The sequence below is a fragment of the Urocitellus parryii genome, chromosome 1, assembly GCF_045843805.1.
Source record: "Urocitellus parryii isolate mUroPar1 chromosome 1, mUroPar1.hap1, whole genome shotgun sequence".
Lineage (NCBI taxonomy): Eukaryota > Metazoa > Chordata > Mammalia > Rodentia > Sciuridae > Urocitellus > Urocitellus parryii.
Genome location: NC_135531.1, coordinates 5,110,854 through 5,125,518, shown reverse-complemented (window position 1 = coordinate 5,125,518; position 14,665 = coordinate 5,110,854). Strand labels below are relative to the sequence as shown.

General features: G+C 41.9%; 1 protein-coding gene across 1 annotated transcript in view; it reads right to left on the bottom strand.

Annotated features, from left to right (window-relative positions):
- Positions 1 to 4,612: 4,612 nt before the first annotated feature.
- Positions 4,613 to 14,665, bottom strand: part of Ice1 (interactor of little elongation complex ELL subunit 1) — a 50,201-nt gene continuing 40,148 nt past the window's right edge. The window contains exons 15-16 of the mRNA XM_077791404.1: positions 7,997 to 8,095; positions 4,613 to 5,643 (exon numbers count right to left, since the gene is read on the bottom strand). Coding sequence (XP_077647530.1) covers positions 5,462 to 5,643; positions 7,997 to 8,095 — 281 coding nt within the window. The 3' untranslated portion in view covers positions 4,613 to 5,461. The remainder of the gene's footprint in view (positions 5,644 to 7,996; positions 8,096 to 14,665) is intronic.

The window sequence follows — 14,665 nt, the reverse complement described above, 5'->3', positions numbered from 1 at the left end:
ACACTGCATGACAAGTTAAACTGTTAAAGCGAATACATAATGACAGAAAACAACACAAAAAATGACAGCTTTGAGGGGCAGTTTCCCGCTGTGGAGTTCTGATGGCTCATAGTTTCAGTTCATTGTTCCTTTTGAGTTTTATCAGTTATCCACTCAGGATTTAGGGAGAGGTGACCTCTCAAAGCAGCAACTAATGACTGTGTTTAAAAAAAAAAAATTCTTAAAAATGGCAGAAAACGAAATCCTGCTAGCAATGGGATTTGGTTCAAGATGAAGGAAATTAACATGCTTACCTTGTCTTCTTCCCAAATTTCCACTGAAGTAGATCAATAGTGGGAACAAGAAAAGCCACGTGGAGACCAGAGACAAGGCCTTCTGAAAGCAGAGGGCAGGAGTAAGCAGGTACCCAGAGCAGGGCTGGGTAGGTGGGACCAGTAATAGGAGCACTCAAAGGGCAGTGGCTCCCCAAGTACCCCCGAGTTTCAAATTCAGTGGGTATGGATGAGGTTCCAGAATCTTCGTGTCTAATATGCATTTGAGAACTGCTGGTCTAGGAGCAGCCCACCACCCTCCCTCTCTCATACTAGGCAGGATAATCAAGGACAGCCTGGATGAGGGCTCAGCCTACTTTGTGAGGAGGTACACAAGTTACCTGAATGGAGCCTGCTCAAGTCCTAATGTCCTTCACAACAAAAGGGGACACATTTGTGTAAAACTGAATTGTATCATCTCCCCCTCACTCTTCACAACTCTACCTTTGTCTGCAAACTGACTGCAGAACAGTAATGGTTCAACTCACTAAGATTTACAAGCATATTAACATAGAAATTCATGATATGAAAGTAGGCATTCCTTAAAGTTCTGTTCAGAGGGGCAAGAAAATGAACTTCCAGTGTGGTTCACAATTGCACACCCTGAATTTTTGTGAGAATGTGTCAGGCAAATGGAAGGAAGCAGGAAACTGGTGCCCAAAGTTGATGGCTTGTACCTACATTTCTAGAACATAACACTGAAAACACTGTTTCACCTCCAGTCTTAGTGAGACAGGTAGATTAGATTCACATTTGTGACTTCTTTTCACACAACTCCTTCATAATGTGGCTATACAGGACAGAATGTGCCAGGATCTTACCTGATAGGCAGGGAGCATGCTCACTGTGGGTAGGATTGTGCAGCTGGGGTGAGCTGAAAGTGCCAGACCTGATTACCCATGGTCACTTATCGCTGCCAATAACCCACCCGGATTTTTTTTTTTTTTTTTTTTTTTTGCAAAGCATTTTGCTTTAGGACCATTTAAAAAAATCACCAGAAAAGAATTTGGCCAAACATGCAGAGCACCTGCTGCTTGTTTCTTTTTTGAAATATGCTCTTGAGTGACATTGGCTTCACATGCTATCCTGCCCACACCTCCCCCACTGACTCCTGGAGCTACTGAGCCTAGGCAATGAGACTAGTGCTCAATATGAATGGAGACAGATGTGGTTTCCTGGAAGACAGGCTGGGAGCACAGCCCTTCATGTCTCAGCCCTACTCCAATGAGGGTGCGTGCTGGCCTCTGGCTTCACTCATAGGCAAGCCTGCAGCGCCCTCTGGTGGCCACAGTGAAGGCCCTTGTGTTCACATAGCATACATTCTGGTTTCATTCTTTTCCAATTAAATTTGCTGAATTCCATGGGCACTTAGGATCTTAAAAAAACAAGCGAAACAATTGGACAGAGAATTCTGCGTGCAAAATCATCACTGGAATGTCATCAGCCCAGTACATTGGGCTGATTCTAAACTTAAAATGCAAAGCCAGGGATTATATAGGAAAGTGTGTGGCAAGTGAGGGTCAGCTAGTATGATCACTAAGATTACTCTGTCCTCTGTTCACCACCCCGCCTCATCCTCTAGCTCCTTCGACTTCCTACACCATCATCACTATGCCCAGGCACAACAGGAAATGCTGCTAGTGCAGCAGCGGCTCTGAGTTGCTCCTGTCAGCTCCACACTGCACGGTTTATTAGGCTGCATAGGACCCAGCTCAATCAAGATACCTAGTATTTGTGCACTTCTGCAGACCCCAGACTCCAGCCTACAGCCCCACCCAACTCCAGATTTGTTTGCTGTATGGTTCAAATCAAACAATACTACAGCAATGCTCTGCTTGGTTACTAGAAATTAAGTTTAAAATTCTTTTAACCTTGGAAGAGTATGGAGCACACGGGCAACTCCAGGCCTACTTATAATCAGCCCACAGCATGGAGCAGATCCTGACTAGTGAACTTGGGGTACCACATTGGTTGAAGTGCAGCAACCAGGAGTTCTCAGTGGCAGACGATGGCAGTGTGCCTGTTCTCCTTGAACTAAAAACACAGAATTGCTGCTGAGATTAAAACATTAGATCCACCTGATACACTCACACAGGCAAAACCTCACAGCTGTGTCAGCAGACTGCTCCTCCATCTCCTACTTGCCTCCCATTCACAGTAAACCCAGCATCCTGAGGGATAAGCTCATCAAGGTCACTCCCACCCACTGATGCCTAACCCCACCCCCCCCCAACCCCGGGCCTGGAAGCTCCTGGCAAGGGCAAAATCCATCACCCAGCTTCCCCCAAGCCTGCCTGTCTGCCTTGTTTCCTCCTCCACCCTCTCCCATACCACCTCAAATTCTAGGTCGGCCAAGGGAAGTTATTTTTCTCCTAACGTGAATACACAAATATAGATCTGTAAACAGCCTCCATACGCTGCCAACTTCCAAACCTCTGCCCTGGTCCTTGGGCAGAACTTCACCTGTAAAGATTCCTTGTCACTGATGCCTGCATGTCTCAGGGCTCCTCTGTCAAATGGAAAGCATGGCATTTGTGACTTTAATTATCAAACCTGTACCCCTGTGCCCCACCCCAGGTGCCTGCCCAACTCACTAACCTCGGACTATTCCTAGACTCCCTCCTGCTCCTCACCCCCCACTTAATGGATATAGCATTGATCCCACCCACGATAGGTTTTATTTATTTTTGGTTTTGTGGTGCTGGGGGTGGAACCCAGGGCCTCCTGTATGTGAGGCAAGTGCTCTACCACTAAGCTACATTCCAGCCCTTCACCACAGGTTTAAATCTACCTACCATTGATTGTCTACACTGCCATTGCTGCAGGTCCCCTTACAGGTCTTTCTGGTTCACTTCTCAGTCTTTGCACATCCCTTCATCTCAAAAGACTTAGTGAACTCCAACCTTACGTGACATCTCTGTTCAACTCTTCCTTGAAGCCTTGGGTTCCAAGCACTGTGAATGTGTTCCCGGCTGGGGGTCAGGTGTTCAAGTCCAAAGTGACTGTTAGATTCCTGTCTAACACAATCTTATGGACATTTGTCCTGTGTTGTGGTCACAGCAACTGCCTTCTGGCACACAGTACATTTTTCACCTCACAGGGCCAACCTCAACCATACACAGGGACACTCCTCCTTTGTGTTCAAGGCTGGCTTCCTCTTTCCAGGTCTTTTCAGCATCAACTCCTCAAAAAAATCTGCCTCGCACAGAAAAGAGAGAGGTTTTCCTGCTCTTCTCCACTGTGCACTCCATGATTTCTTAATATGACACCTCACCAGATCCATGATGCTGTATTTATTGGGTGGTTCCTTAGAAATTTTCTCTTCCCACAGATCATAGCTCTATGAGAACCTGTTTCTCAACTGCCCTGACCAGCCAGGCACCTGGCAGAGATGCCCAATGTACACTGGTGGAAAGCATGACCACACCAACAAACAACTTCCAGAGCTTCAAGTTATGTCTGTGTGCTGGGTTTCTGTTCTCGCGACTAAAAGGCTCAGGGGTCACTCTAGTTAAACTGGGCTAACTGGGCTGCACAAAATAACCACACAAGAGACACAAATACCTTTTTCTTTGGGGTTGCTGTGACGGCTCCTCTGACCTTATGGGCCCGCAGAAAGAGAGAGAGAGAGAGAGAGAGCATGCGCTGACCCCTTTTATTGAGGAGAAGCTATTCAAATGAGGCAAGGGGTCAGGTTTCAGGGGCTGAGTCTATCTTCATGATGTCCACTGTCAGCAGGTTGACTGACACTTGGGTAGGCCACACCCAAGGGCACAGTAAGAGGAGGGGACACACACAAGGCACTTCCATGGAAGATTCTATCCTAAACAGGGCAAGGGGTTATATTACAAAGGAACAGGTGAGCATAGCTTCACCCATGGGGCTGTAGCAAGACACACCCATTTCTGTGACTGAGCGTCTCAGCACCCAGCTGGGGAGTGTAACTCAGTCACCCATAAGGTTGGCCTCCCACATCTGTGATGCTTAGGAAAAGAGGTAGAAGGATTAGCAGAAGAGTTGTCAGATGAAATTTTTTTAAAAGGGCAGCAATTATAATTAAAAAACAAATCAAATCCTGAGAGCCATTCAGCACTTACCTGGCATCAACACGGAGCACCCGCTCAGTGAGTGCCCAGAACTAGCTCAGCACTGGCAGTGCAGCACCTGTGCCTCAAGAGGCGAGGCTCCTAAGGGATGGCCGTTTCCTTCTGGCCTGGGTTTACAGTATTTTCTTCATCTTTGGTAGAGAAATGCCAAGTGTCACACTTTAATAATCATAACAACAATGTGCATGGCTTACTTTTATTTTTTATTATAAAAAACACATACAAGAGGTTTAAGAAATGATGAATATAAGACAAATCAGAATCACGGTGAGTTATTAAACCCATTTTCTATATACAAATACTAAAATTCCGAAAGTGGAATATCATCCAATGTGAGACACATCATAGCACTGTCCGTATGTACACAGCACACAGAGCTCTGCTGCGGTCACCGCGGAGTCACTCATATACATGTTCTGATACAAAAACCTGCAGTGGAACATCTATGGTTCAGTTCCCTTCCTGATATATAGTTAAATATTCTTAAGAACCTTTAGAGATATGAAGAAGATGCAGTAAAGTAAATTTCTGCTGACAGCTCTCAATGTTTTACTGTGGTCAATTAAACACATCTTGAGAGAAACTTCTGTAGCCCATTTTCAGCTAAGAGAGCGGAAGACTCTTTTATTTCTTTTTTAGCCAATTTGTTTCTTCCTAGTCACTATATGAGCATAAAGCCCAAAATAGCCCAGGAACCAAATCTTGTTTTTATATTGTTAAATTCATTATAAAATGCCACTCAACTTTTAAAAGCCACTAAAAGGACACTTTCTGCAGCAAAAAAAGGGCTAGGTTCAAGTGTTTGTTGTTTGACCAAGACACAATTACACAATCCATGTCACATGATCACAACAGCCAAAGTGAAATGTATGTGGTTTAGGAAAGAACAATTACACAGCCGCCTGCTCTCCCTGCCCACGCTGGGGAGGGCTGCTGCCACTCTACCTACTTCACGTCTGGACCTCACGCTGTATTCCTAAAGCTGAGTAGTGTACGGACAGCGGATGTGTCAAGGCACTTCTCCAGCCGCAGCGGCCCCTGCCTTCAGCTGAGCCCCTCCACACTCAGGGAGCCGACTTCTTCCAGGCAGCTGACGACTGCAGATGGGATGCTGCTGGAGGTCTGTCTCCGCCAAGCTTCTAGGATCTTGGAAATTTCCACTGGGTTGCTGGGACTCAAGTCACAAAGAGCATACACAGCTGCTAACTGTATTCCCCATGGTATATCTGAAGAGAAATTTTAAATCAATCATAAAGTAAGACAGTATCCATTACTCAAAATTTTAATGTTATAATCTATAGGAATGCTTTCAGATAAAGAATTCTTTCTGCCAGCAATGAAAATTAAATGCATAAGAAAGATCCCACAGTAAAAAAAAAAAAAAAAAAAAAAAATTATTAAGAACTATCCACAATGAAAAGGAAAAACAACCTGACCCTAGCTCCTGGAACTCCTGGCACAGGCTGTGTCCTGAGGAGTGCCATGTGGGGGAAAGGGGAGAGAGCCAGAACTTCTCTGCCCAGAGCAGTTCCAGAAAGCACTCACATTTAAGTTTAAGAAGACAAGGTGCTCCTAACATCTGTCCAATATGAATCTATTCAATATCCACTAGTAGTGTTCCTAAATGGACTTTGGATGTGAAAAAATGCAATAAGATGAGACACTTTATATGCTGGATTACAGTGCAGGATTGTGGATCTTATCTAACTTACAAACCATAGTAGAATATTATAGTTCTCTTTTAGCAGTTTATTTAGCAGTTTTACTTAGTTTATTTTACTTAAAACTTAATTTAGTTAGGGTTTATTTACATTAAGTTTAAATATTTTAGGGATTAGTTAAAATTTATTATTAATTGTATTTCAGTCTTCTGTGAGTGACACTTGACACATGTGTTAAGTGGCCCTTATCTGCAATGCTTGGGACCAGAAGTGCTTCAGACTGTTTTGGATTTTGAAATGTATATATATAAATAATTGGATATCTCGGGAATAGGACTCAGGTCTAAATACAAGATTCATTTATGTTTCATACACACCTTATACTCAAAGCCTGAAGGTAATCTTATACAATATTTTTAATAATTTTGTGCACGGAAATGTTTCATGGTTCTACACAAGTAGAAACTTATGGTATCATATCCTACATTTTTGGATTAAGGATGCTCAACTTGTATTTAAAAAACAACATAAACACACCGCACATGCAAATGTTAATGTTTAAGATAATAGCAGAACTGATGCTTTTACTACCCACCCCCCTTCTCCACCCCCACACCTGCAAATATTGAAAGAAGCACAGAGCATGGCACAGAGAATGGCCATGGCTCAAATTAAAATGCCATATGAGTGAAACACAAGCAGATTTTAAAAAAAAAAGGACTTTATATAAAGGCAGATATGTAATGCTGTTTAAAGAGACTGGCTCTGGAGTCATGCAAACCTGGGTAAACAGGGCTGCCAAGGCACCGCTCCTTACATATCTTACCTAAGAACATATCTTATGCTTCCCCCAGGCCTGGCATATGCAATAAGGGTGGTGCCATCCACCTCAGAGGGTGGGTGTGGCTGGTAGTGGATGCCACAAGACGGGGCAGTGCCATCCCGTAATCTGCCACAGCCCACGGCGGCTCTTTTCTCCTCATGGTTAGGGCTGCTTGGTTTCTAGGTTCACTAACCCAGCAACAGGACAAGTCTTCATTTATTGGCAAGGTGACCCTCTGGGGCTGTTCTGGGCTAGAATCCTTCTCGTCAGCACGATGAGGGTGTAAGGGAGGAATGAGGAATGCTCATGCAGAAGGAAAGCACCCCTCAGCAGCCACCCTGAAGTCAGGAGGGTGCTTCAGGGAGCCACCTTCAGGTTGCGCTCTACCAGCTCAGCACAGCAAACCTGCCTCTGAAAGCTCAAGACAAAGACCTACCATGTTAAGATCACCTTGTGTGTCATGCAGTATTTAAGATGTCACTTGTGCCTCTCTGATGAAAAGTTAACTACATTATTTTTTGATTGCACAATACTCAAAACAGAAACTAGATATATCACTTGTAACGGTTATTTTGAGTTAAGCTTTTCTCACAAGAGTAAGACATAAAATTATATGCTATGTAATATGTAAATGATAACAGAAATCCCAGCACAGCAATTGCTCGCAGGATTTCTAGCTTTCCAATCCTCTTCTGATGCTAAGCACACAACAATGGTGGGTCCCTCACTATGCAGCATTGCTTTACATGTGACTTCAGCTGGTCAGGACATAGTTGAGCAGGAGGCCTTGCAGAGGTTCAAGATTAAGACCCAGGGCTCAGACAGAGTGTCTGAGGCAGAAGCAGAGCGAGAAGAGAGCACTTTCTTCCTTAGGGGAACACTGCCCAACAGGGTCAGCTACTAAAAAAAACAAACTACACCATGGAACTCACATGCACAAACAGCAACACTGAGCATCCATCTCATTTTCCCTATGTACAAGCACACAGCGAGGCACACAGTAGAGACTCAAAAAAAAAAAAAAAAAAAAAAAAGCTTAGACAGTAAGAGAAACTCAAGAGATATGAAAGCAATTTTGATATATAAGAGTTTTACCTTCATCCTGAGCATGTTGTATGAACATACCAATAACCGAACTAATATTTTTCACAGCAGTTGGAAATCCTTCCTTCAAACCCAATTGGCCCAAGCGACCTAGGGAAAACAAACAAGACAAAACACAGAGAGTCCTTGGTGAGATACTGATCATTCTTTGTATGAATTTTGATTTGTTCCTGTGATCTTAGTGCTCTCTGGCTAAGAACCCTGAACTAAAGTTAAAAGGGTGACTGCTCCTAAGTGAAAATGGGTGAACAGCAAGGCAGCAAGACTTCATGGAGTACATTGGTCTTCCAGGAGTGCCAACAACTGGTACAGTGCTTGCCTCACATGCACAAGGCTGTGGGTTCAATCCCCAGCACTACAACAACAGAAGAAGAAGAAGAAGAAGAAGAAGAAGAAGAAGAAGAAGAAGAAGAAGAAGAAGAAGAAGAAGAAGAAAGAAGAAGAAAGAAGAAGAAAGAAGAAGAAAGAAGAAGAAAGAAGAAGAAGAAAGAAGAAGAAGAAAGAAGAAGAAGAAAGAAGAAGAAGAAAGAAGAAGAAGAAAGAAGAAGAAAGAAGAAGAAGAAAGAAGAAGAAGAAAGAAGAAAGAAGAAAGAAGAAAGAAGAAGAAGAAGAAGAAGAAGAAAGAAGAAGAAGAAGAAGAAGAAGACAGAAGAAGAAAGAAGAAGAAGAAAGAAGAAGAAGAAGAAGAAGAAGAAGACAGAAGAAGAAAGAAGAAGAAGAAAGAAGAAGAAGAAGAAAGAAGAAGAAAGAAGAAGAAAGAAGAAGAAAGAAGAAGAAGAAGAAGAAGAAGAAGAAGAAGAAGAAGAAGAAGAAGAAGAAGGAGGAAGAAGAAGAAGAAGAAGAAGAAGAAGAAGAAGGAGGAAGAAGAAGAAGAAGGAAGAAGAAGAAGGAAGAAGAAGAAGAAGAAGGAAGAAGGAGGAGGAGGAGAAGGAAGAAGAAGAAGGAAGAAGGAAGGAGGAGGAGGAGGAGGAGGAAGAAGAAGAAGGAAGAAGAAGAAAAAGAAAGAAAGAAAGAAAGAAAAGAAAGAAAGAAAGAAAGAAAGAAAGAAAGAAAGAAAGAAGGAAAGAAAACAAAAACCTAGGGATGTCAACAAAATGGCCAACTGTCTCTGCTTTTACCACAACAGGATGACAAAGTGCAGCTTCTCAGTCCAGCTACAACATAGCAAATGGCATTTGACATAGTGCAGAGAATGTTTCAGCAGGTCACATGTCAATGGCTGACTTCTATTAGGTTAACAGGTCAAATGTAAGACTGTGGTCCCAGCCAAACACATGCTTTTGATCTAACTGCTGTTGTAATACAGAGAGGCAATTTCTTATCGAGGCTACAGAGTCCTGGGAGGCCTCAAAGTCAAAAGGATCCCACACCAACGGTAGGAAACTCTCTCTCTTCAGCACTGGGACAATGGTACAAAGACAACAGCAGATCAGTAACTGCGGCCAGCACAGGTCAGAAAAGAGGCACCTCGTTGATAGGGGCCATTTCTCATCACCAGCTGCTTGCAGCCAGAAGACCCATTTTCATTTAAGAAAAGCCCCAGTGAAGAGTCACCAGCACTCTCAACAGATCTAGACCAAAAAGTACACAATCTGAAGAAAAGCACACAGGGGTCTGCATACAGTGCAGCAAGGCAGCTTTCCCAGACAATGACACAATGACACCTTCACCCGAAAAATAACAGTGGGAAACTGCAGATGTTTTCTCAAACATGAACAAAGTGAGCTGTAACTTCAGTGAAACTTTCTTGTGTTGGATGACAACACTTGGAGCCTTTGAGCATAATTAGAATTCTGGGACAACTTCTGTAAGTCACTTTCATATTACCTAAGAGAACAATGTTGATATGATATGTGTGGGTTTGGGGAGTTTCTTTTTGTTTTTTTTATTGTTGACACCTGGAAGATGTGTACAAATCATTTTCTTCCAAGTGATCAATGGAGGACACAGCATCAATGGGCAAGTGGACACCTTCACTGGGCAAACTTGGCCAGTGGATGGTAGTGAAAGAGTATGAGAAATTCACTGCTGGGGTTTCAGACTGCATACTGCAACTAACCTGTAAATTTTAGCTTCAACAAGGGCAAGAAAAGAAAAGGGGGAAAAAAAAAAATGAACTGCTATTTGTTGAATGTTATTGTAATATCAAAGAGGAACATCTAGAACCTAGAATTATCCAAACATTTGAAAAGGCTATTAAAATTATTCTTCCCATTCTTCCTTTTAATCAACTACTACCTACATGACTAAATTTACCTCATATAGATAACCCGAATAGCAGATTGCAAGAGACTAAGTGCAGAGCAGACAATGAGAAAACGGCCACCTTCTAACAAAGCAGACAGAAAGGAGGTACAACCAGCAGTGCAGTCCAGCTTCTCTTGCTGGTGTCGGAAACATGGTATTTTAAAACAAAATTAAAATATCACTTATGTTAATGAGCTTATTACTTTTTACTTTAAATAAATAAATATCTTGAAAATTTCTCAGTTTAATTTCTAATATAGTAAATACTGATAGATATAACCTGGAATAACAAAAATTCTTTTGAGTTCTAAATAAATAGTGACTAATAGTATGTAGAGGTCTTGAGACCGAAAGGCATGAAAACCAGTGATCTAGGTCACAGGTCAAGCCAATCAATCAAGAAGAACAATACAATTCATGGAGTTCCTAGAAACCGCAATCCTTCCTTTATTCCAGTGGGTGTCCTGTAATGCAAGTTTGTTCCAGGCCAAAATCCCCCCATCTCCTCCAGCAAGCAAGGATTTCATTTTCTTTTCACTGTTTCCCTTATTGGAGAAGGTTCTGGAAGATATCTTGGATGTACCTCTATGAGAATACTATATTGAATGCTTGTTCAATGACCATGCTATCCCTCACTACTACCAATATTACACAGGTCGATTTGTGAATACAGTACGTGAACTACATTTCGATTTTGAATATAGAGAAACTGAGGCTATAATACCTAGGAAACTTACACCTAGAGGAACCATGTCTAGTGCTTGTTACATACACCTTGAGTCCTGCGATATACAGCAGATATTCAGTGAATATCCACTGATCTAAGAACATCTGGATAATTCCTAGTCCAAGATGAGAACCGCAAATGTCCATAATTTCTTATGCAGCCTTTTGATGAATGTAAAAAGTTATGTACTTCAGAGATCACAAATTTAAAGTGGTTGTTATCACTTTTAAATAGCTTCTTGCAATTAGCTCAAACTGCTACCTGCATGCTGGGGTACTTAATGTATAACTGATAGCAGAGAGAGGTACATGTGTCTAATGTAGCAATGGGATCATTCAGATACAGGATAAGTGTTTTCAGATAATGATACCCCATCATGTTTTAATGGCTCCCTTTCATTCAATTTAATATGCTCAATAAAATTGGTTTCATAAATGTCTAAATAAATAAAAAAATAGATAAAATCATAAGTCTGAGTGACTGTTTTGGGAAAAAGACCCAAGTATATGATGGCTTAACAAAGATGACAGGTGAATCTGCCAAACAGATGGGAAGAAAAGTCCCCCACAGAAGAGATGTGAAGGAATCCAAGGCCACTCAGCTACAGTAGCATACCAACAGAAGTGTGAAGCTAACCTCACTGTCAAAGACCACCTACTCCATAACATGACAAGGCCACTAGAGAAAAGCTAACAGCCTGCAGGGAGAGCAAATCTTCTGGTGAACTGAAGAATCACCATGAGGACAAGACTTTGGCTCCAGTTATGCTAATGAAAGGGTGCGCTGAGGAAATTCCAAAGGGCAGTTGAAAGACCTGAGAGGAGAATGAAGAGAAGCATCAAGTCAGGGCTATTTCTGACATCTGATGGAGTGTATTGCTACAGGGTAGGTTCCAGTTAATGCAGGTGGGCCTTGTTATTCAGAATTTAATGAGCTCTCTGGGGGCATTGTGCAGCTTAAATTCCACTGAATCCAGTGCCAGGCAATTTTCTGCCATGGCTCTGCTAACTTCCCTGTGTAAACCTCGTCTAGGGCTTGACCTTCCTAGGTCTCATCTACCAAGAAACGAGGAGTGCTAAGGTTAGAAGTGGTTCTGTCACTCTTCCACGTCTCTGAGTCAAGAGCCACTCAGGTATTCCACAAGAAGGTCTTGGACACATTATTGTTAGAAAAGGCCAATCAAAGTAAACCCAGTTAGTAATCACAGATGACAACTTTCTAATAGCAATGTTGATACCTCAGTTCAACAGTAGACAACACTACACAAGCTTGTTTTATTTACCATGGATTAAGATTCATTAATTAGAACTTTGCACATTTGGAATTAAGAATAAAGATAATTTTTTATTTTATGAATGCTTAATTTGTGACCTCAGCTGGCAATGTTATATCAAGGCCAACCAACTTAATTACTGATGAAATTCTTTAGTCATGGTCAGCCTTAGACCTGACAAGAAGTTTCAATAACAGAGTTTCTCAGCCAGCAGCCATTCCAGACAAGGGGGTGGGGAACAACTTTCCTTCTCAGGCCACAGCAGTTCTGAACTGCAGGCCTCAGCTGCCTTCTCCCTCTACCCTCATGACCAGCGATCTCACCATGCAGCAACAGCTTGGCTGCATGGGCCTTAGTGCCTAACACTGAAGCACCAAAACATGAGTGGGACAAAGCTCAGCACCATCCCCAGCCTCAGCCTGCCAGCACGCTGCAGATGAGCTGCACCCGGCCTCCTCCATACCTATCCCCCGGCAAGCCTGCCAGCTCCATTGGCAGACCCAAGTGTCCAGACTCTGCTCCAAATTTCAATGTTGTCCTTTCTAACTATCCATCCTTAGAACTACATATACATATTTAGTCTTATCATTTTATTATATGGATTTATCAGTTACTTATCAGTTATACATTGTTAATTATATATTATTCCCTATAATACAAATTGTAAAATATCAATTTTATAAATATACATATATTACATTAAATAATACATATTAAATATGGCATAAATTATTTGGATATCACTCAAAAACAAGACTATTAAAGATTTAAAGAACAAAGTAGCCTTAGTTTGACATAAATACAAATTGTGTTTTCTTCATGTAATTTACATACTCACTCTTGGATAAACTATTAACAAATTCTTTTCAATTCACATGGGCTACTTTTTATAGTACACATTTACATATTGTCTGTTTAAAAGTTTTGTGACATGTAAACCCGTGTATTGCTTTTTTTTGAACCCAAGGGTACTTAACCCCTGAACCACATCAGCCCTTTTTACTTTTTGAGACAGGGTCTCGCAAAGTTGCAGAGGATGTCCTCAAACTTGTGATCCTCCAGACTCTGCCTCCCAAGCCACTGGGACTATGGGTGTGCACCACCACACCCAGCAACAGATTGCTATTACTGAGGCAACCATCATTTCCAAGTCCATGTTATCAGAGGCTTCCATGAAAGGCACTGAAGACCCAGTTCTCCACAAGACCATCAGAAAGAGCCTTGGGTGGAGCAACCTAAGAATCGGCATCTTAAATACAGCTTCCCAGGCAATTTGGACAACCAGACAAAGTTCACAGCCCCAGTGATAAAATCTAATTAAAGAGTTCTTATGCAAGTGATGAGAGGAGCTATCTGCATGGCTCACCTTCCTGAACTAAAGGCAGAGGCTGCTTCTGCTGAGCACCAGACATGCCATGTTCAATCCCACTTCCCCTCTTAAATAAATACAGAATCACAACCATGGCAACAAGAATAGGAAAAGCCATATTTTAAACCATGGCTACAAAAAATATAAATCTTTCAAAAATTCCATAGATACTTCCTCTGAGACAACATGTATTAACAGACTTAAAATCCCTCTCCTAATTTTTCAAATTCTCAAAAAGATTTTACCATTTAGAAAGAGTTAGTCCACAGTATGAACATTTTTCCTGAATTCATAAAGAAACTGCCACTGGAATCAGAATTTCCAGAAACGCAGATGTCACTTGACGGTTGGATTTGTTAGCACTGGCCCTCCTGTGTTCCTTACTGCTTCACATCTAGGAATGGAAATCGTGGTTGAACCAAGGACTTCAGCAAAACTGTTTTGAGACTATGCCCAATTGAGCACATTTTATTCATTTCCACTTCTGGGCTGTTTATATTTTGATACAACTCTTCTGAATTCCTCTATTTTTTAGCAACCATTTGGTTCCCACATTCCCTTATTGGGTAACATATTTCCATCTAAATAGGTACCAGCAAGAAGTCTCTGCATCTGCATGTGCAGCACACATGGAAGATGAATGTATACCTGCTAATGTGGTGACCAAGGCAGCAGGGAGATCACAAGTCCTACTGAGTGTATAAAGCTTACTTTTGACATACTCTCAAAACAAACTTGATTTCAAATTTATTGTATTTTAGTTCTAATTAGCTAAGATCCAAATGTGAAAGTCACATGGACAGTCTTGAAGCATCTGAAGGGCCATGGTGCTGCAACCAGAGAACTTGGGTCTGTGTTCCTCTGGGTGATGAAGGAGACATGTGGCTGACACACCACATGTCAGCAGAGTCTTTTAATAATCACAAGAATTAGCCCCTGATAATTCTGCAGGGCTTGGACAAGTCTGTCACATTTGAAACAAAGAGGAAAAAAATAAAAAATGTGGGCTCAAGGGAAGAAATATAACCAAATGGCCACTGGGGT